A 20,503-nucleotide genomic window follows, 5' to 3' on the forward strand; every position below is an offset into this window, starting at 1 on the left:
ACCAAGCCAAAGTTTTGGGGGTTTCTTTCCAGGCCGATTTGATGAAAACGGTCACTTCTCAAAGAGGAAAGCCAAGGAACTGGCCTGAGCCTACCAAACCCGGACATCTCCACAACCTCGGCTGACTTTTTGACAATTCGCAACTTCCAAAATGCGCGGCAACTGTCAAAATTTGACAAGCGGGTCTTGGCCAGAACGGGCTTCGGTGAGTTGGTCGTGACTTCCTCGGGGGACCATTCGCCCTTCACATTGATCTTGCCGGAGAATCCCGTCTTCCTCGACTTTTTCCCTGGTGGCCTGCTTCGACGGTCGCGTGCAAAACGGTTGGGGACCCCCGAACATGGCGCCCGCTGTCGGCAAAAATTTGTTATCAGATCCTTTTCCCTCCGCCACTCGCTGCAGGATTTTCAATGGCGCGAGTTCGAACCAGGGCCCAGGGAGCCGGCACCCCTGCTAATTCGGCCCGATTTGGAAAGGATCTGTGTTATCGGCTGGATCTGATTAGATCCATTGGCTTCTTGCGGCCAAATTTTGGAGTCGCACGCTCATCAAGGCTGGGCGCGGCGAACGTTACCTTGATGTCCCTGGCGGAAGCCCCCTTTTTGGGGTTGTTTCCGGGCGCCGAGGAGCAGCCATTGGGGGGGTTTTTGACAAGGCGTGGGTTGTCATGTCGAAACGTGACACGAGGATTCCTCCCCACCAAGCCTCGGGGAACAGTTGCGGGTGAAACCGTGAAACTTTGCGTAGGTTCTTGTGGTTCTGGGAAGAGATTCCCGAATTCCACGTGGGACGCTGCATGGGACGATCCACTCCGGGAACCTTCCTCTCAAATTGTGAGACAAATAACTAGTTATATTCGGGCAACCGGCCGCTGCGAGTCCCCCACCTCTACAACGCACGGTTTCTTCGACGTGCCTGGATTGTTCCTGGAAGCTGTTGATTGTCGTCGTCGCCCTCCAACACCATTGCGATGGCTCACAACAAGAGCAACGACATCCCGTTGGATGCGCCTGAGACACCCGGCGCTGATCCTGCTGGTCATGGCGACGACAACGGCAAGCCTCTCGACCACGTTGCGAGCCGTAGCTCGATCTCAACCGACGAAAAGTCAGCTGGTGTGCGCCGCGTTGAGGCTCTGGCCTCCGTCTTGACTACCCGTGACCGCATATTCATTTTCTTCGGCGTCTTTCTCGTCGCCTTTGCCTACGGGCTCGACGGCGTGCTCCGATACACCTACCAGCCCAAGGCCACCGCCTCTTTCGACCAGCATTCGCTGCTAGCTACTGTCAATGTACTACGCGCCGTCATCGCAGCGGCTGCTCAGCCAACTTCGGCAAAAATTGCCGATTTATTTGGCCGTGCCGAGCTCGTCGCCCTATCCGTCTTGTTCTACGTCGTCGGTACCATCGTCGAGACCACTTCGACCAACGTTTCGACCTTCGCTGCCGGCGCCATCATTTACCAAATCGGATACACCATGATCATGCTGCTCGTCGAGGTCATCGCTGCCGATATCACGTCAACTCGCGCCCGCCTCATCTTCAGCTACATCCCCGCCATGCCCTTCCTCATCACCACTTGGGTCAGCGGCAACGTCTCTGATGCTGTGCTCTCCGTCACCGACTGGCACTGGGGCATCGGCATGTGGTGTATCATTTACCCCGTCTGCGCCATGCCCCTGATCATCAGTCTGGCGCTGGTCGGCCGCCGCGCCCGTCGCGAGGGTGTCATGGAGAAGTACGGTGATTCCGTCAAGCGTGCACCATGGGGCGAGTTCCTCATCGACCTATTTTGGCGCCTCGACGTGATCGGCATCATTTTGCTTATCGCCGTGTTCGCTTTGATCCTCGTTCCCATGACCGTCGCGGGCGGTTTCGAGTCCTCCTGGACGGCCGCGCACATACTCGCGCCCCTCATCGTCGGCGTCTGCACGATCCCCGTATTCGTCTTCTGGCAGCTGCGCGCCCCGCACCCTCTCGTGCCTTTCTACCTGATCCGCGACCGTGCCGTCTGGGGCGCCTTGGGAATCGCCCTGCTGCTAAACTGGGCTTGGTACATGCAAGGCGACTACCTGTTCACCGTCCTGACCGTCGGCTTCGACTTCGACACCATGACCGCGACGCGTGTCTCGTCCTTTTACAGCTTCTTCAGCGTCGTATCCGGCTGCATCCTAGGCTTCATCGTCTACCGCGTCCGCCGCCTGAAGGTTTTCATTGTCGCGGGCACCTGCCTCTTCCTAGTCGCCTTCGGCCTCTTGATCCGCTACCGCGGCGACGCCGACACCGCAAACCGCGCCGGTGTCATCGGCGCCCAGGTTGTCCTCGGTCTTGCAGGCGGCATGTTCCCCTACCCGGCGCAGGCCTCGCTCCAAGCTGCACTCAAGCACGAACACCTCGCCGTCATGACGGGTCTCTACCTCGCCACTTACAACCTCGGGTCCGCCTTTGGCGGCGCCGTGTCGGGCGCCATCTGGACCCAGGTCCTCCCCAACGACCTGGACCAGCGCCTGACCCCTTTTAACAATGCCACGCTCGCTCCACTGGCTTATGCCAACCCGTTTGTGTTCATCGACGAGTACCCCATCGGGACGCCCCAGCGCCAGGCTGTCATCGAATCGTACAAGCACGCGCAGCGGCTGCTGACTATCACGGGTATCTGCTTGTGTGTTCCGTTGATTGCGTTTGCAGCTGTGTTGCGGAACCCAAAGTTGAATGACGAACAAACGTTGGCGCAGGATGCGCCGGCAGTATCGATGGCGCCCGTGCATACGGAAGGGCTCCAGCAGGAAAAGACTGGCGAGAAGGAGGTTGCGGTGTAAAGGGGAAAGAAATAGAATAAAGGGGGAAAGTCTATTAAAAATGATTGGGAGGGCGGTTATCTTTGCATGTTTAGACAGTCCGTAGGAGTTAGGGAGATACCCTCTCGAGTTGGAAATACCACATCATACATTACTGATAACTAGACGAGTCCCGACTTGAATAAAGCCGGGCAAAACCGCATCTGTCTTTCATCCCGTTTCCAATTCCACCAGATTGGATACCATCGAGATCCATCGTCTTGTGGGCCTCTTCCATGGCATCGGGTCCAATCGGGTCGGGCCCCGAAATTGGCCAAGTGAGGCCCTCCAGATACCAGGATGGGCCGTTTTGGAACAGGATGATGATGAACAGATACTTTTTTGGCGAAGTATTGCTGGTATTTTATTAGATGGGAGCGGTGGTGCTCATCTGACTGCTCACCTGATCACCGTTTTGTCTCGTTCTCGCCCCTTACGACCTCTTGGAACGCACCGGATCGGCTAATACCTAACTCACTTCAAGAACTTAATATATGTCACTTGTTTTTTACTTGTTTAAGTAAACTCCAATCACAATGGCCTCTAGTCATTGTACCCCTGTCATAGCTAGCAGAACCAGCAGCAGAACCAGCAGCAGCAGAAGAAACACCAGTCCTCCACCAGCTATTCAACTTGCCACCATCTTCCACTCACACGATCCCGATCTGGCCCCCGAAGCTCACTTCCCTCCTCAGCTAGTATCAATATCTGTGTCAACGCCTGCCCGACAGACTGGTGGCACCATATCCACCGCACGCGTACGACGTTTTGTCAACCGATTCAACAACCGGGAGATCCTCTTAGCAGTAGATGGGTCGTGTGTCAACAACGGACGACACGCAGATAAGTTGACCGAGCCGGTGGGAGGTTGTGCGTTTATGTTCCGGGGTGGTGATGACTGGAGGGCCACCACATCCTCCTCATCATTGACCGCAGCCACCTCTTCATCCAGCTATGTCACTGCCAGAGAGAACCCAGCCGCAATTTCCTCGCCATCGTCGTCACGCCCTTCACGAACTTCAACAACGTTGTCCAACCCAGCGATGAGACGGAACCACGCCGACAATATCCCAGACCCGATCGCCTTCCGCTACGAGACATCACCAGAATCAACCCACAAAAACGGGCCCGAACCTACCTCCAACCGAGCAAAGCTCCGCGCAGTCATCGCAGCCTTAGAATTTCGACCATGGGGCCAAACCCAACGTCAACCCATTGCTGGTAGCAGCAGCAGCAGAACTCAAATCCAAGGCGAAAACTGGCACCGCGTCATCATCCTCACCGACCTCGAGTACGTCGTCTTTGGCGCAACCCGGTGGCTGCCGCAGTGGGTAGCTCGACATTGGCGCAAACCGAGGAACAATCGCGGCAGTGGGCCCGGCGGGCGGTGGTACGGGAACCGTGATCTGTGGGAGGCGTTGCAGAGACGTGTGGAGGAGCTGAGGGAGGGTGGGTGTGAGGTTTCGTTTTGGCTTGTTGGGCGGGGAGGAGGGGTTGGTTTAAGGGGAGGGGATGATGACGATGAGGATGGATGGGATGAAGAGAGGGGGGGTCAGGGAAGGGAGGACGTGGTTGGGCAGGTGAAGACGGCAGCGAGGAGGGCGGCTAGGGCGAGAGGGGATGAGTTGGAGGAGTTGACGAGCCTGTATGACAGCGTCCGTTTGTGAGGAACTGAGAAATTGAGAGTGGGGGAGTTGGCTTTAGACGGTTGCATAGAAAGCGACTCTGGAGCGTGGGGATTGGGGAAGGTGGGGCACGGCTTGCATCGGATCGCGGACGTTCCCCGCCTGCCGTCCGTTGTCAAACGACAGCGGCGACAACACTTCCGGTTAGGAGCCGAACGCGATAATATAAGGGGAAGCAAACGACGGAATCAACTGATTACACCGTGTATACTATACGAACTCCAAACGAACTCTAACTTCCGACCTTTTCACCCCCCACTCTACACTTACGATGGCGTCACCTTCGAAATTCGACCCGAACCACCTTGGCAAAAACACATGGGTCCCAAACATCGAACCGGGCAGCGACTTCTCGATATACAACCTGCCGTTCGGTATCGTGTCGACAAAGTCCGATCCCGCGCCGCATGTCGCCGCAGCCATCGGCAGCCATATACTCGATCTCAAAGTGTTCTTCACTCACCCCGAAGGGCCGTATCACAGACCCTTCCCCTCCTTTCACGAATTCGACGGATTCGAGGCACTCCTACTGGATGTCTTCTCCCAGCCAACGCTCAACGCCTTCGCCGCACTCGGCCGGGCCGTCCGTTCCAAAGTGCGCAACACCCTGCAGCAGCTTCTCGTCGCCCAAACACCGTATCCTTCTGTGCTCCGTGACAACATGCCGCTGCGAGCCGCCGCGCTGCTTGAGGACTCGGAAGTCACGGCAATGCACCTACCTATGACCATTGGCGATTACACCGACTTCTATGCCGGCTACTACCACGCCCACGCCGTTGGTACTCTGTTCCGCGGGCCTGACGCCGCTCTGCAACCCAACTACCTGCATATGCCTATCGGTTACCATGGGCGGAGCTCCAGTATTGTCGTCTCAGACACTCCAATTCGCCGGCCCGTAGGGCAGGTCGCCCATGTCGGTGAGGACGGAAAGCAGATTGTGTCGACGGGGCCGACGCGCAAGCTGGACATCGAACTCGAGTTGGGGTGTTTCATCGCGAGTGAGAACCGAATGGGCGATAGTGTCGATGTGGATTCGGCAGCCAAGTATGTGTTTGGCTATGTCTTGCTGAACGACTGGAGCGCGCGGGACGTGCAGGCCTGGGAGTATGTCCCGCTCGGCCCATTCAATGGCAAAAACTTTGCCACGACTATTAGCCCATGGGTGGTGCTGGCCGAGGCTATGGAACCGTACCGCACCGTGCCCGGTCACGAGCTCGACAGAAAATCATTGCAACCGTATTTGTGTGAAGCGAATACGGAAAATGTTCTTGATATCAACTTGCGAGTCTACTTGCAAAGTAAGCATTCCCTCACACACTCTTCGTTAACTTGTTTGTGGGTTTCTCATCCTAACACTCACCAGCCACTGCGGGCGTCACGACTCCCATCACTCGTACTAATTCGCGGTACCTCATCTGGTCCTTCCCGCAGATGATTGCGCACCACACGTTGGGTGGCTGTCCGCTGCGCACCGGTGATCTGCTTGGGTCGGGGACCATTAGTGGGCCCGATGGGTCCTATGAGAGCGGGAGCTTGCTTGAGGTGACTGAGAATGGCAAGAAGCCGTTGAAGTTAGTGCAAACGGGGACGCGCACCTTTCTTGAGGACGGCGATACGGTTATAATCCGCGGGTTCGCCGGCGCAGATTGGTCGAGGGTTGGCTTTGGCCCATGTCGCGGTAAGATAATAGGTCCATCGTTGAAGAAGTGAGGGCTGTGGGGGAATTTTACGTGTTATCCAAAAGTTTCGATGTAAAATATACCCTCGTATGGATCAATTACAAAATAAATACAAGGTAGAACAAGAAACTGGGTATGCCGTCTTGTCGTGGCCCCTCGGTGGTTGAACGTGCCAAGAACTTGACAGCTGTTGACAATTGGCCACCCAGACATCTTGTCCCGAAGGAAGGTGCCGATGCATCACGTGCGTCCCCACCGCCAGGGACCGACTGCCGGGGAAGTTGCGAGCAACCGGAGCGCGCAAAGGCAGGGCAGACTTGAGCTGACCTGGGCTGCTTGGAAAGTGCAGGGGAAAGCCGCTCTTTCCCATCGGTCTTTATCAGCCACGGAGTTCACTGGAGTTGGAATCTCCCGATCTCCTGATTTGAGCGCAACAATCGAATCATCCCCCTTTCCAATCTCACTCCCTGCTTCGGGCTTCGCGGCCTGGCGTGTGTGCGTGCGTGCCCGGTGTCTGCCGCTTTCCCGGCCAGTTTTGCCTGTCTCGTTCAATGGATCAGCTCGAAACTCAGGTCAGCGATTTGCGCTCATTCCTGGGCTCTGCGGCCACGGCCACGGGGGCTCCGCAGGGCGGTTTAGACGCGGCAGCCGCGTCACCCCACGACGTCGCGGGCTCACTGTACGGTTCTTCGGGTCCGGGTTCAAGGAGAGGACCAGAAGGAGCAGGAGGAGCTCCATCGCCCAGGAATGGCACCGTCGGATTGAGCACAAGCACGAGCACAGGCATCAGCGCTGCCGGCGTTGGTGCAGGTGCAGGAATTGGGGCTCCCGCTGGTGGTCCACTCCACACCAGCTCTCACCACTCGTTGTTTTCCGCGCCCGGAGACAATTCCGCACATCACCACCAGAGTCACCACAACCCCCAGTCACCGCTCGACAACGCCACGGTCAGCAGCGGGAGCAGCGTTCATGCAAAGAGAAGGGCCGAAGATTTCGACGATGGCCCAGCGAAGCAGCAAAGGAGCAAGAGGAACAGGGTATGCATCACAACTCTTAATTTGTTGTTTTCGATGAGTCTTTTCACGATTTGTATTCCCCAGCCCTCGATGCTTGGTGATTCTCCAAAAATTTCCAATTTCCTCAACCAACCTCTCAAACTCAGGATGATATCATCCATCCGTCTATCTATGCTTTATTAATCGAACCCCAACCCTTTCACTGTCTTGGCCTGACTAACCGTTCCGCACTATTGTGACTTTCCGCAGTACATCTCAATTGCCTGGTGAGTTTAGCCTTTTCCGTCATTCTACCATTCCGCACCCCCCTCCCTCCTAGGACATGCAATGACGGTTGACTGCATACGGCGCGCACTTATTCCGCCCACCTGTCTTGCATTGCCCCTGCTGTCAGAGACAAACACCCAGCCCAACCAAGTCATATTAAAGACTCCTTTCTAACATTCGCCCTTCATCCTCACAGCAACGAGTGCAAGCGCCGTAAGATCAAATGCAACGGCCAGACACCATGCCAACGGTGTGGGCATCTGAACCTGCAATGTCTCTACGCCCCGAATTGCTGCTCCAATTTCAAGGACTCGGATGAGTTCAAGCAGATATCCGATCATGTCCAGGAGCTCCAGAAACATGTCGAGTCGCTCTACAGCTCTCTGAACTCGCTGCGCCAAGAAACCGCCCGCCTCGCTCCGCTCCAGGAACGGCCTATTCTCCCACCTCCCTCGGTCGTCTCTACTCCCTCCCCTTCAGCCTCGTCTAGTCACCGCCCACCGCCCCATCTCCCGTTCCGAGTACCTTCTTTTTTCAACGGACCAACCAGCCTCGCCTTTACCGTCGATGTTGCCAAGGACACGCTCCACAAAATGGGCTACAGCGGTGTCGGGGACGGCCAAGAAGACCACGGGGCGCAGCCAGATACAGCACCTCATGCCTCCCCTCAGATGACCAATGCACCCTCTGGGGTGGTCCCACCTCCATCCCAGGGCCCCGCGGACCCTCTCTGGGAGTTCGATGAATCCGAGATAGTCCGCTTGATGCGTGTGTATCAAGAAGAAGTCGACGTCATGTACCCGGTGACATCTATGGGCCCTGTCATGGCCCATGTAAGGTACATCTCATCATGGATGGACACAGCAAGACGGGCCGGTGGCGTCCCTTCACCTGGTCTAGAACAGGTCTTACAAGACCCCAAGACCCTACTCGTCAAAATTCTCATGTGCTGCGCCCTCGTGGTGACTGAGCACGGGAACAGCGACAAGGCCGTCCGCATCTACGACAGTATCCAGCCCCTGGTCGATAAAATGCTCATGAGCAGCCCCGCCGACGTTTCGCAGCTGGCCTTTCTCGCCTTGTGTTCAGGTTACAGGTTCCTGTCTAACGATGAGGTGCTTGCATGGCGGCTCGTGGGGCAGGTCGCGCGTCACTGCTTCGAGCTTGGGCTACACCGGCGGGAAGGGATACAAAAGATTGCCGACCCGCAAATACGCAGGGACGCGTTGCACACGTTCTGGTCGATGTATGTTCTTGATCGCCGTTGGAGTTTTAGCACCGGCTTGCCCTTCGTATGCCACGACGACAAGATTGACCCAAAGCTCCCGTACCCGGAAGGCTACCCCTTTCTCATGGCAATGATTGGGTACTCCAGGGTTGCCGCCAAAATATGGAGGCTCGTAGACTATTTCGAGCCAGCTGTCGTCCGCGAGTTGAAACCCCACGACTTTGAACAGTTGGATCGTGAGATCATGGAGTGGTACGATTCAGTACCGGAAGAGGTACGGACCGGCCCCCTAGACGGAGACCAGATGTCACTACCTTCGGGACCGTACGATCTCCAGCGGTTACGTATCTGGACGCGTCTTAGGCTCAACCAAGTGAGTTTTATCACTCTTTCATCGTTGTATTTCCACTGGCTAACCGCAGGATTGTAGGTCCGCATATGGCTATATACCCCCGTCTTGCATAGCGCTACCAGCATTTCCCAGAATGCGCAACTCGCCCAGAAAGTGGTCGACCTAGCTAAGCAGACGATCCGGATTCTCACGCATCTCAACAATGAGACCGACCAATACCGCCGCATACAGGTCTTTTATCACCAGTTCCTCACTTCGTCTATCGGCGTGCTTTTCCTCGCCTCAACTCATGCTCCCCTGCAATTCAGCGTCCTCTGTCGTGATGAGTTCTACATGGCGCTCGACCTTGTCAAGGGCCTGTCGTCCCGATCCTGGGTCTCCCACCGTCTCTGGCGCACGATCCGCTCATTGCAGGCCTACGCGCCGAAGTTGGGCCTCAGTGACAACTCAAATCGTGCCCCGACTGGCGGGTCCCGCTCTCCTTATGCTCGCGCGAGCAGTAGCACCACTGGGCATCACAGTCCAGCACTACCACGGCCCTTCGATAGCGGTCCACCGAGTCGCCCCGGCAGTGTTGGCCCCGCAGCTATGCATAGCCCGGTTGTTATGACGCCGGTCACAACACAGCCGATGCACATGGGAGAGGCACTCAGCAACGGGCTCCAGCTGCAGAACGAGATGTCGCAGATTTTCGAGGGGTATATTGGTATGACTAGCAAGGGTCAAAGTAGCGGCAACGAGTTGGGGCCAGCGCATCGCGCAGACATGGGATATGGCGGGATGGGGTTGAGTCCGATGAGGTCGAGCGGAAGCGAGGAGCCAACAAATGCGCAGGGGAGTGTTTATCAGTATGTCAAAGACATATTCTAAGCGGTACAATACCCGAGGCAGTCACGCAGTAATGGCAGACGCCAACCAACTCTAGCTACTTCAGAATCATCCATCATTGATCATGCAACGTGTTTTCATGTCGAGATACTCCCAGGTTCCCTTGTTTCGTACCTCAAAGCTCCCTTGTCGCAATTGGCGTCCCCCACTCCGAGATGGGCTTGTCAGTCGGAACTAGCCAGATCACTCCGCCGTCCCAACCGTCAAAGCCACCAGCCCCTTCCACGGTTTCTATCTCACTCTCAGACAGTCGGAGACCAGCATCTTCCAGTACGCGTCGGACTTCTCGGACAGCCCCGTCCAGGACCGGCTCATTGCCACTGGCTCGGTTAGCAGCTCCACGGTGGAAATGAAGCAATTCAGCGTTGCAGACTTACTACATGAGGCTCAGATGCGGCCCAAACTCTTCTTGCCATGAGCTCAACCTACACCATCCGTCAGTCAATCCCGATCCCAACCACCCTTTCCGCCGCGAACAATGGCATCCGTATAAGTGAACGAAAAGTCCCCCCAAAAGAGAAAAAACTCACCAAGCCTCCGTCTTCTCCCCAAACTTAACCTCCCCACTCTCCGCATTCACATCCACACCCTCCCCCAATACCCCCACCGCCCGCGCCACCCCCGCCAACTCCTTGACACCCTCAAACCCAACTTTCACATAACACCGCCGGTAAAACACATCCTGGCTCACCACCTTTTCAAACCTCACCTTCACCTTGACCCCCTTTCCTTCTCCATCCCCTCCAGCGGTATCAGTAGTAGAAGAAGAAGAAGAAGAAGGAAAAGGAATAGAATCCAACCACGCCTGTGCACCGCCCTGCGCGCCTCCCTCGTCGGCGCCGTATGTAGACTCCGGCACGATGCCGTTGGTGAGGGTGATGTGGGTGGGGAAGAAATGTGGGACGACGCGCGGGGAGGAGGCGGCTTCGCGGGGGAAGCGGGTGGGGAGGGTTTCGTGGAGGAGGGTGGTTAGGATTTTGTGGAGGGGGTCTGTTGATGTTAATGGATTGATCAGGGGAAGGGGGGGGGGTGTTTAGTGTGGGTTGGGTTGGGTTAGGTTAAGGTTGGGTTAGATGAGGGGGTTGGACATGTTATGTGGTGAGAAAGGGGAGGGGGGTAAGAAGGGGTTGGACTGGGCATACGGTCTTTTGGGGGCAAGAGCCATAGTGATGAGCCGGTCATGGTGAAGGTGGTGGATTGTTTGCGGTTGGGGTTATGTTGATGTGAGTGTAACTTGAGTGGGTACTTGCAATGAGTGTGAAATGGGTGTTGAGAGGGGAGTGAGAATGAGCAGCAGGGAATTTGAATGTTTTATACTGAGTGGTTAAACGACCTGAAAGACCGATGACAACACTGTGGGGAAGAAATGCCGCGTGACTTGTCTAGCGAGCCTAGATTGTGGAGGCACATTACGATGTGCCGTACCATGTGAAGCGGCTGGCTCGCTTGCTTCTGGTTATTCCAGAGACTGAACTTGTTCTTGATGGCTGCCGTTGGGTACTCAATCAATGTAGAATGCACACTGTATCCGCTCGAATGCAGCAAGCAACCCTATTGAGCAGAACGCAGTACAAGACAAAACCGGGGCAGAATATATGCAATAAGTAACCATGGAAAGGTGAAAAAGAGGGTAAATCTCTGCAGGAACCAACTACGACTACCGAGTGTGAGCGCAATGAATCATATTGCATCTTCTAACGGCCCATGATAAACCTCAACATATCAACCCTTACCCACTAATGGAATGACACAGTACGGATACTGTGGCAATGGCAGTCTTGGCATAAATGCTTGGCAGTGGGTCCCGTCCCAAAAATCGGGAAAAAAGACCCCGGTCTCAAACATCAAAGTTTTGACTACCGCGAAAATTACCGAGAATTTGTGTGAACTCACACCCGTTGGATCCTGGGGACGAAGACAATTCCCGCAGTCATGCTCAGGCGAACCGCGCCGTGCCTCAAATATATCCACCCCGCCCCCAGTTTACGAGCCTTCCGGTCCATCAACGAGGAGAGCCTCGACCGGTATTGCCCTGGGGGTTACCATCCCGTCCGGATTAGTGAAGCTTTCGATGAGGGCAGGTTCCGCATAAGTAACAAGCTTGGATACGGGCCATATTCAACTGTGTGGCTGGCATATGATAAAAAGTAAGTCCACCTCTGAATCACATTTGATTTCATTTTTTCTATATGGACAGCATTTTCTAAGAGGACCACAACTTCGCTGGGAGGTTGACGATAGAACGACGCGTAATGTTGCACTTAAAATCTGCACTGCGGACCCTCCCCGAGGCGGCTCGTTTGAGCGGGGGATTCTCGATGGCATCAGGACACAAATCACTTCTCAGCCAGGATCCCACCGCATTCTTCAGCTATCCCATTCATTCAAACACAAAGGAATACACGGGAACCACCTCTGTCTCGTGTTCGATCTGATGGGGCCCGATCTCGAGGACTATCGGAATTTTTTTCCCGGCCGGCGGCTTCCGGTGGCCCTAGTGAAGAGGATAACGAGGCAGCTTCTCTTCGGGCTGTGGTCTCTCCACAGCGTATGCAAGATCATCCACGCAGGTCAGCATGCACGCACGCCGCCGCGTATTCTAGACGGCAACCCCAAACCATAGTAACGCCGGGAGACAGTGGCTGACATTCTCCCCCGGGATCAGACATCAAGCCGCAGAACATCTTAACAGAAACCCCGGAAACCAGGGCCGTGGCCAATAGCGTCGCGGGTTATGAATTGCAGCCCATCGACCCACTGTTTGACATGCCGGATGAGTTTTACATTGCATCCTCCAAGGTTTACACCCTCGATGCGGACATGACCCGACCTGCTAGGCTTGCGGTGCGCTTGGCGGACTTTGGACACGGTGAGTACCTCCCACCCGCGCCGCTGCTACGGCAGTGTGCCGGGGTCCAAGTATGAAGGGTATGACGATCAGATACTGATAGATGCTTGCCACTCCGCCTCAGCAAGCTGGTTCGACCGAAAGCTCCCTGGCAATACCCAGGGGCAGAGAATCCAAGCACCGGAGGTGGTCCTGGATGCTAAATGGGACCATAAAATCGACATTTGGCAAATTGGCCTGCTTGTAAGTGACACCCGCTGGGCCACCTTTGAACAAAATATCAAGGCCGCCCAAGCCCAGGCGTCGAAATATCTGATCTGACCTAAACGTATTATTATCGTCGATGCAGGTGTGGGACCTTATTGAAGGGCAACCCCTTTTCAACGGCTATCCACCAAACACCACGAAGTACAACCCCGATGCGCATCTGGCGCAGATGACGAGCACCTTAGGCCCGATGCCCACGCGGCTCATTGAGGGTGCCGCTCCCGATAAGCGGCAACTATTTTCAGAGGATGGTACGTAGGCTCCCACCCCAGAAATTGATTCCCATCGAGGCACACGCGCTCAGTTGTTGATTAATTTCCCCCCTCTCCCTGTTCAGGCAATATGGTAGACGATTTCAACTTTCCCCGGACTTCTCTCGAAGAACGTAGTCAAGTTACCGGCATGCCAGATATCGAAAAAATGCGTTACTTCGACTTCCTCAAACGTACTCTGAGCCTTGACCCGAACAGCCGGCCCGAGGCGGAAACGCTCGTGGACATACCGTGGCTCAGCTCCATCTAGTTTTCATTTTTTTCCCCAAGCCATCGGAGGCGTCATGTACGAATACAATTGTACAAAATACTGTATGTAGCGAGAAATTCGGACCATTTTTTTCTTCTTTTTCGCTTAGGTGGCCGTTGGGTCGCGGCCGATTGACCTGTTGGCGGCCAGCCGTTGCGGCCCATTACATGCCATGATGCGCACGTGAGGACCAGCAGACGTCAGACAATCCAACTGAACCATCGCCGAGGCCGCTCATGGCGGCCCGGAGATCAATCCAAATGAAACCACGATCAAAATGTGAATCTTTACCAAGCAATTGTGTGGGTAATGGGGGCGCATCTTAAACAACATTGTCCCCCCCGGACATGCTTCGCACAACCTAACTTGGAAATCAGTTGTCACGGAATCAATTTCTACATCTCATTAATCGGCTTCACCGTCGAGTTTGCACGACTACCTCCTCGTCTGCTCAATACGCCACCTTCCGGGGGTCTTCTTAATCCACTTACACCCATCTACTCAACCCCCACTTACTCAACCCCCACTTCATTTCTTCTCACCTTTATTTAATTCCCCTACAATTGATACCGCGCGCGCTGGTCGCCGCAACATCAACACACACTCCTCACCTTCCAATCCAAATCCAATTCACTTGTCTCCCTAACCAACCAGCCCAGCATGTCCTTCCCCTCCGCCCCCCTCGCCAACACCAGGCCCGGCTCCTCCCATTCTTCTGCTAGCCGTATCTCTCCCTCTCCCACCGCCCGCTTCAACCGCGTCACCCTCCGGCACAAATCTCACACCTCCTCCCAGATGCAGCAGAACAAAGAGAGCAAGGACGCCACTGTTTCCACGACAGCGACGACGACGGATGCTGACCCGACTAAGCGCAAGAAGTCAGTCCGGTTTGTTAAGGGGCATGTTATGATTCCTGATGATTCGGTGGAGGCGGCTAAGACGCGTCCGAAGGGAGGACACCTCCGGATTAGTGTGGGACAGCGCGGCCAGGCCGATGGTGAGGATGAGGAGCAGGAAGAGGAGGATGACAGTGATAGCGACGTGCTAGTACCAGGCGAGGAAGAGGACGACGAAGAAGTAGAAGACGACGGCGAATCTACCTCCCTCCCGACTCGGTTGTCCGACAAACCTGATACCCCCCGCACACCACACAGTCCTCTGCCTTTCTCCCTTAGGAACCGCAAAGGTGGGATCGGTCATCGGCGGTTCTTTCCCCCTGCTGGGGTAGACACCACGAGCACTACCTCCTCCAACTCACCCCCATCATCCCCCACATCATCCACAGCAAGCGCAGTAAGGGAATCAGCCCCAAGAGAAGGAAAATCAACCCCCTGGCGCAAAACCCCCCGTTTTCGAGGCAGCGGCTTCATCCAAGTCCTCGACGACCCCATCCCGGCCGGTCTCGCACTCGCACGTACCGCCGCCACGAAGCCGGGCGAGATACGGCTGCCGAGTGATGCGTGGCGGGTACCTGTGAAGCATACCCAGGGAATGGGGGTGTCGGTGGGGAGCAGGGTGATGGTTTTGAGGAGGGAGGCTGCTTTTTCTTATACTGAGGAAGAGGAGGAGTGGTTATTTGGGGGTCCTCGCAATGTTGGGAAGTTGCGGTATGAAGAGGGGGAGAGGGAAGCTGGGTTTTCGTTGGGGGATGTTGACGTGGAACAGGTGGTGGGTGGCAAGGTGGAAAGGGGGTATGTGGTCAAGGTGGTGGACAGCGCTGCGTTGCGCGGAGGGAACAAGCACAACAAGCAGGGCACTGAGGGCAGGATTGGACCGATCAAGACGGAGGGAGAAACAGAAGCTGGTTCTTCTTTTGTCGAGCCTGAGAGTACGACACGGTCACGTTCATCTTCGCGGTCGTCTTCGGTATCAGACACGGACAGCGACTCGGCTCCCGCTCTTTCGTCAACTACCTCGTCAGAAACGGTTTCGGTGGCTTCCGATTTCTCGGATTTGTCTGATTTCGAACTGGGAGATGATGAAGGGTACGATTTTGTCAATGACTTTTCGCTGGAGGAGTTTGAGGCGGACGGGTGGGTGCCTGTGATGATTGCGGAGGACCGTAAGGCGGGGGATAGCGACGACTGGATGTCGTTGACTGGGTCGTGGATGAAGCTTGGGGAGGTTGGAGAAGTGGGGAGGTGAGGTGGTGTTAGGAGAGACAGGTGTATCAACCCGAAGGGTTTGAAAAGACCGGGTGGAGAAGTGGTCGTTTGAAAACAATTGACGAAACAACAACCATCTCGCACTCCAAACCTTGATAGTCCAACATGTGATTCCTAAAGTGAACATCAACCATGCTCATCCTCCATATGAAGTACGGATAACCTTCATTATGACTTTCCTATCTTGTCAATACCGAACCACCGCGATCAGGCGAATCCCGAACAACCGACAGGACCATTCCCAGGAATAGGGCTAGGATCAGAACGATTCATCGCCGCTGTTCACCGCTTGCCAGAGACTAGTTAACCAGGCAGGGCGAAAATCCATCGCGGCTTTGTTCCGTCTGAAACTCTGTAATTTGTGCTAACAAGATCTGAAAATGCAACCAGGCATTTCCGCAGTTTGCCGGGGTCGGTTGCAGGCCCGAAGCCAGACCCGGCCCAAAGGTTGCGGACCCAGGACCCCGAGGCCAAGCAGCCCCAGTTTTCAAAGTTCACACTGCCTCGCCAGTGGAGAACCAGAAGAAACCACCAATGGCTTGTCGGGAAGAACAGTCCCTTTTACTTGTTCTTCCCCGCCAGACGTGTCAGACGGGACGATCTGTCGTGGAGATCATCAACCTCCAACCCACATCTCCACGAGGACCCCATTCGAAGCTTGAGACATGAACGACGTTGGCGTTTCACTCCTCGGATTCACAAGCCGGGATTCAGGGAAAAAACCGACGCCAAGTCCAGTCTCAGCCCTGTCCAGGTCTTTGTTCGCAGCAGCCCGAGACTGGGAACTGAGAGGCGTTGAGAGGACAAGCCCCCGTTTCCACCCAGTAAGGCAAGGAGCGGCTGTAAGGTTATCGCTGCTGCCGGCCGGGCGAGTCGGTCATCTCCTTTCTCGTGCAGGTCTGCAGGAAAAAAAACCAGCAAATCTCCATCTCAAGTTTCTCGACCCCCGCATCTAACCGCTGGGGATCTTTGTGTGGACAAAATAGCCGAATGGACCTCTCAAGGAGGAATCAAGCGTATCAAGGCAAAGACAAAAAAAAATATTTGACATTGGGAAATGCCCGTCCGCCGGTCAGACATGCCAGTGGACGGAGTGATTCGGCCCCGACTTAGCAGTGCTCGGCAAACCGCAGGGCTGAACTGGGGGACCCACTCAGAACCACGATGCGGCTGTCAAGCGTTGGTATCATTGGATACCATTTTCATCTTCCCTGCTTGTTCAAGAAGTTCCCCACCGTTTCCATATTGTCTCGCGGGCTCCTGTGCCCAGCCTTGAAGAAAGTGCGCCTGCCAAGAGCAAAGACCGCCGTCACATTCATCTCCCGGGCCCCACCGGAAACGCTTCGTTGGACGTTCCGAAGCATGGACACATTGTAAACCTTGTCGTCTTTTTTTAACTCGTTGATGGCGGCGGCAGGCGGCCGGGTTTGGGAAGAGGTGGATGGGGAGAGGTGTGGACCGTGTGGTAACTCCGAGAAAGGTTCGAGATAAAAAGATGAGCCGTCCTCGAGGAAACGGTTGACCTTTCTCTTCTCCAACCAGCTCAGCATCATACTTCAAAGTCCAGTCTTGACTTTTACTTCGGTTCCCGTCACTCATTTATCCAATCTATCACACTTTCCAACTTGATACCCGGCCTTCGCCAACTTTCCAACCTTTCTTCTCTTTCAGCCCACAAATCTAAACCCATCCCCCCATCAAAATGGACTCCCAGCAACAGCAATACCAGCAGTCCCCGTACCAGCAGCAACAGCCGCAGTACCACCAGGAGCAGCAGCAGTACCAGCAGCAGCAGCCGTACCAGTCCACCCCCGCCCCGGCGCCCGCTGCCGGCGGTGCCCAGGGCCCCGTCAACAACGATGACATCGCCGACTGGACCGCCCGCCTCAACGACGTGCTGGCCCGTCCCGGCGAGCACGTCAACTCCAAGTCGCCTGCGGGCGCCCAGCCCTGGTACAACGCCATCTGGGGCTGCTTCGCCCCCATCGACACCTGCCTGATGTCGTGGTGCTGCTCGTGTGTCGTTTTCGGCCGCACGCACCACCGTCTGCGCAAGAACGCCAACCTTGAGGGTTATGAGCCTATTAACACCACCGTATGTTTTTTTGTTTCCTTTTCACTCTCCCATGTGTTTGCAGATAGGAAAGATCCTAACAATCTCCATTTCAGTGCCTCCTCTTCCTCGCTTCCAGCTGCGTGGCTCTTCACTGGGTCCCCATGGCTATGCAGAGCGCCGATGTCCGCAAGAAGTACAACCTCGAGGGCAACTGCATTACGGATATCGCCTTGGCCTGCTGCTGCGGCTGCTGCCAGATCGCGCAGAACGACAAGGAGGCTGCGTACCGCGAGCCGCTCCTCAACCAGCAGGGCTACCAAGCCCAGGGCGGCATGAGCTACCCCGGAAAGCAGTAAATATGGGCGATAGTTGTTGGTGATGCGCGGGAACGACGGATCTGATAGAGAGGGTGAATAGAAGAATGGAGTTTATAACTCGGCGACCAAGCTTATGAGCTAGGATAATGTCTTTTAACTCGAAAAACTCAGCGTTAATGATACCTCTTATTTTCCATAACTCTTTCAACTCGTCAAACCGTGATGCTTAATTCTGCTTGCCTATTTGGCGATGACTCTCCATGACAGCGTCAAATGCAGCGCCCTTCTCCAAGACTTCGTGACCTCAGTGTCCCAAATTTCCCACTGTGAGTGACCCGAGCAATGACCATTTGTCTCCACCCCTGCTGCCATGGATTTTAAGTGTTTCTTGGCGAGCGTTAGCGGCAATGGGCTGAAATCGAAACCCCCTGTCCCCTGCTTTAGTAATCTCACAACCCCGGCATGTGGTTCTCGCCCGAAGCGGCATCCATCGCGGTGTGTGTTTTCGGGCGCGTCACATCAGTTGTCAGACAAAAGTTCAAACGCTGAGGGAACGGCGCAATCCTTCGTCCCGACGTGGGGAACCCTCGAGCGGTGTGACGGCCTTTGAAAATTGTTGGCCAGACTGACGAGAAAACTGGGCGGGCCTCTTCCGGCGTCGAAAATTCCGGGCTCGGGGACCGCATGCCCATCATTCCGGACGGGATTCCATCGAGGCAAGCCGCATGTACTCGAGCTTTTGCGCCAGCTCGCCCTCGGCACCTCGCCATGTCCTCCCCTTGAGATGCCTCAGACAAAGTTTCTTGCCGTCGTCAGGGTAAAAGAGCCAGCACGCCCATTTCCGCCACCGGCCGTCTTTCATTTCTGCTCTCGCCCGGTGGCCTATTGTGTCTTCGATAAAAGCGCCACGTGGGAGTGCTGCCCGGACTGGGAAAACCTGGGCGAGATAATGTGCGGTCTCGACCAGATGGGGCTTGTCATGCCAGAAAAATAGTGGCGTGAGCGGGATCTTTGTCATTTCCCTTTCTGTCCCTCTTCCTTTATCACCCGTATCCTTCCCCTCCCTTGAGAAAACGGTGAAATTCTGCTTGTGCAGGTTGGTCAACGCACGCAGAGCCGGGTACAGCATGACGTGGTCGGAGCGGGCGTACTCGACCATACGAATCGAGGGAAAACAAATATATTTGATGGGCACTGGCATATCTTCCTCGTCATCTTGTGCATCCTGGGTCGCCGCTCGCGAGCGTTGCTGCATGAGAGCGAGTAGCGGGCGAAGAGGTATGTCGGACACGAGACCCCAGTCGTGCTGTTGGATCCAAACATATGGCGTTTCGGTGAGCCTCAAGGCTGTACGGACGGCAAGCCCAAAACCAAGACGTTGCGAGGGCTCAATAAACACGACCCGTCCATCTGGGGTTTTGGTGATGAACAGTGGGACTGAGTTGTTCTGGTGGGCATAGGCCAGGGAACCAAACTCGGCCTCGCCGACTTCCTCGATTAACTCCTGGGGTGCTGATTCCTCGGAGCCGCCCTGCCCACTGGCATATTCCCGGAGGATGAGATGCTTCGCATTCTCCTTGTACTCAATGTAGTTTTGAGCACCCTCTGCAGTGACATGCCCTTTCTTGAGTCGGGCCGTCGAACTGATGTGGTCGTAGGTATCGAGGACAAGGATGAGCCGACATTGAGTCAATCCAGGGCAGTGCTGTTGGAAGGAGAGGATAATTTGTGAGAGCAACTCTGTTGACGGTGCTGAAGGAGTTGGGGAGGTGGTGATGATGACGGTCAACAGGTCAGCGAAATCTCTGGCGCAGCTGGAAGCTTGATCGGTCGCTGCCGAGGGGCCTGGGGCGACAACCGTGGTCATGTCACCGGCACCCGAGAGGTCGCCTTCTTGCCTGCTTGTCGACCACTCCCAGTCCGATTGTGTCGTGATTTTATGGTTTTGGTTCAAAGAAATTGAGGCACAGAATTATCCCCAGGCAAGCCCCATACAGTACGGATTACTAGTCCCAGGCACGGTAAATCTTTGGCAACCACGACCAGACTTGGACTTTCTTCTTTCTATCTAACAGTAAACAGATTCATGTGTCAATCCAATGTGTTCGCGCTTTCCTCACAGAAACTAACATTAACACTGAATTTTTCCCAAAGCAGTTGCCCTGACGCCAGTCGGACCTGGTTTCCACCGACCACCAACAAAAATGATAAAGCTTAAAAGCTAAAGGTCTGTAAGCTTGAAATCACTTTTTGATACCCTCCCATCCCTTTCGTAACCCCCTTCCCCCTATTAGAGGCCCAGTCCCAGAATATCACCCGCCCAGCTCCTGTTACAGCGCCGTCCACAACCGGACCCTCAGCGGTTCGCTTCTGCTAG

At 55.3% G+C, this 20,503-nt stretch overlaps 9 protein-coding genes across 9 annotated transcripts; 7 read left to right on the forward strand and 2 right to left on the reverse strand.

Annotated features, from left to right (window-relative positions):
• Positions 1-970: 970 nt before the first annotated feature.
• On the forward strand, positions 971-2,818 carry C8A04DRAFT_10458 (major facilitator superfamily domain-containing protein; the record flags this gene model as incomplete). Its single annotated transcript, XM_062776588.1, has 1 exon — positions 971-2,818. The coding sequence occupies one exon, from the start codon at positions 971-973 to the stop codon at positions 2,816-2,818; it is 1,848 nt and encodes a 615-aa protein (XP_062638966.1).
• Positions 2,819-3,372: 554 nt separating this feature from the next.
• On the forward strand, positions 3,373-4,503 carry C8A04DRAFT_10495 (uncharacterized protein; the record flags this gene model as incomplete). Its single annotated transcript, XM_062776600.1, has 3 exons — positions 3,373-3,724; positions 3,815-4,042; positions 4,088-4,503. The coding sequence occupies 3 exons, from the start codon at positions 3,373-3,375 to the stop codon at positions 4,501-4,503; spliced, it is 996 nt and encodes a 331-aa protein (XP_062638967.1).
• Positions 4,504-4,792: 289 nt separating this feature from the next.
• C8A04DRAFT_35640 (uncharacterized protein) lies at positions 4,793-6,231 on the forward strand (the record flags this gene model as incomplete). Its single annotated transcript, XM_062783243.1, has 2 exons — positions 4,793-5,819; positions 5,885-6,231. The coding sequence occupies 2 exons, from the start codon at positions 4,793-4,795 to the stop codon at positions 6,229-6,231; spliced, it is 1,374 nt and encodes a 457-aa protein (XP_062638968.1).
• A 520-nt stretch (positions 6,232-6,751) lies between these two features.
• Positions 6,752-9,933, forward strand: C8A04DRAFT_26596 (protein STB5; the record flags this gene model as incomplete). Its single annotated transcript, XM_062779984.1, has 4 exons — positions 6,752-7,237; positions 7,466-7,482; positions 7,680-9,084; positions 9,142-9,933. 4 exons carry the CDS (start codon positions 6,752-6,754, stop codon positions 9,931-9,933), a joined length of 2,700 nt encoding a protein of 899 aa, XP_062638969.1.
• A 133-nt stretch (positions 9,934-10,066) lies between these two features.
• Positions 10,067-11,133, reverse strand: C8A04DRAFT_35642 (2',3'-cyclic-nucleotide 3'-phosphodiesterase; the record flags this gene model as incomplete). The annotated part of the gene is made up of 4 exons (XM_062783244.1): positions 10,067-10,271; positions 10,329-10,376; positions 10,482-10,941; positions 11,094-11,133. 4 exons carry the CDS (start codon positions 11,131-11,133, stop codon positions 10,067-10,069), a joined length of 753 nt encoding a protein of 250 aa, XP_062638970.1.
• A 750-nt stretch (positions 11,134-11,883) lies between these two features.
• On the forward strand, positions 11,884-13,588 carry C8A04DRAFT_10449 (kinase-like domain-containing protein; the record flags this gene model as incomplete). The annotated part of the gene is made up of 6 exons (XM_062776584.1): positions 11,884-12,098; positions 12,193-12,521; positions 12,617-12,820; positions 12,924-13,042; positions 13,149-13,317; positions 13,404-13,588. The coding sequence occupies 6 exons, from the start codon at positions 11,884-11,886 to the stop codon at positions 13,586-13,588; spliced, it is 1,221 nt and encodes a 406-aa protein (XP_062638971.1).
• Positions 13,589-14,248: 660 nt separating this feature from the next.
• C8A04DRAFT_26599 (uncharacterized protein) lies at positions 14,249-15,733 on the forward strand (the record flags this gene model as incomplete). The annotated part of the gene is made up of 1 exon (XM_062779985.1): positions 14,249-15,733. One exon carries the CDS (start codon positions 14,249-14,251, stop codon positions 15,731-15,733), a length of 1,485 nt encoding a protein of 494 aa, XP_062638972.1.
• A 1,722-nt stretch (positions 15,734-17,455) lies between these two features.
• On the forward strand, positions 17,456-18,165 carry C8A04DRAFT_10466 (PLAC8 family-domain-containing protein; the record flags this gene model as incomplete). The annotated part of the gene is made up of 2 exons (XM_062776591.1): positions 17,456-17,848; positions 17,923-18,165. 2 exons carry the CDS (start codon positions 17,456-17,458, stop codon positions 18,163-18,165), a joined length of 636 nt encoding a protein of 211 aa, XP_062638973.1.
• Positions 18,166-18,817: 652 nt separating this feature from the next.
• Positions 18,818-19,993, reverse strand: C8A04DRAFT_10490 (uncharacterized protein; the record flags this gene model as incomplete). Its single annotated transcript, XM_062776597.1, has 1 exon — positions 18,818-19,993. The coding sequence occupies one exon, from the start codon at positions 19,991-19,993 to the stop codon at positions 18,818-18,820; it is 1,176 nt and encodes a 391-aa protein (XP_062638974.1).
• Between the last annotated feature and the right edge of the window lie 510 nt (positions 19,994-20,503).

The sequence above is a fragment of the Dichotomopilus funicola genome (genome assembly GCF_033296635.1).
Source record: "Dichotomopilus funicola strain CBS 141.50 unplaced genomic scaffold C8A04scaffold_14, whole genome shotgun sequence".
Lineage (NCBI taxonomy): Eukaryota > Fungi > Ascomycota > Sordariomycetes > Sordariales > Chaetomiaceae > Dichotomopilus > Dichotomopilus funicola.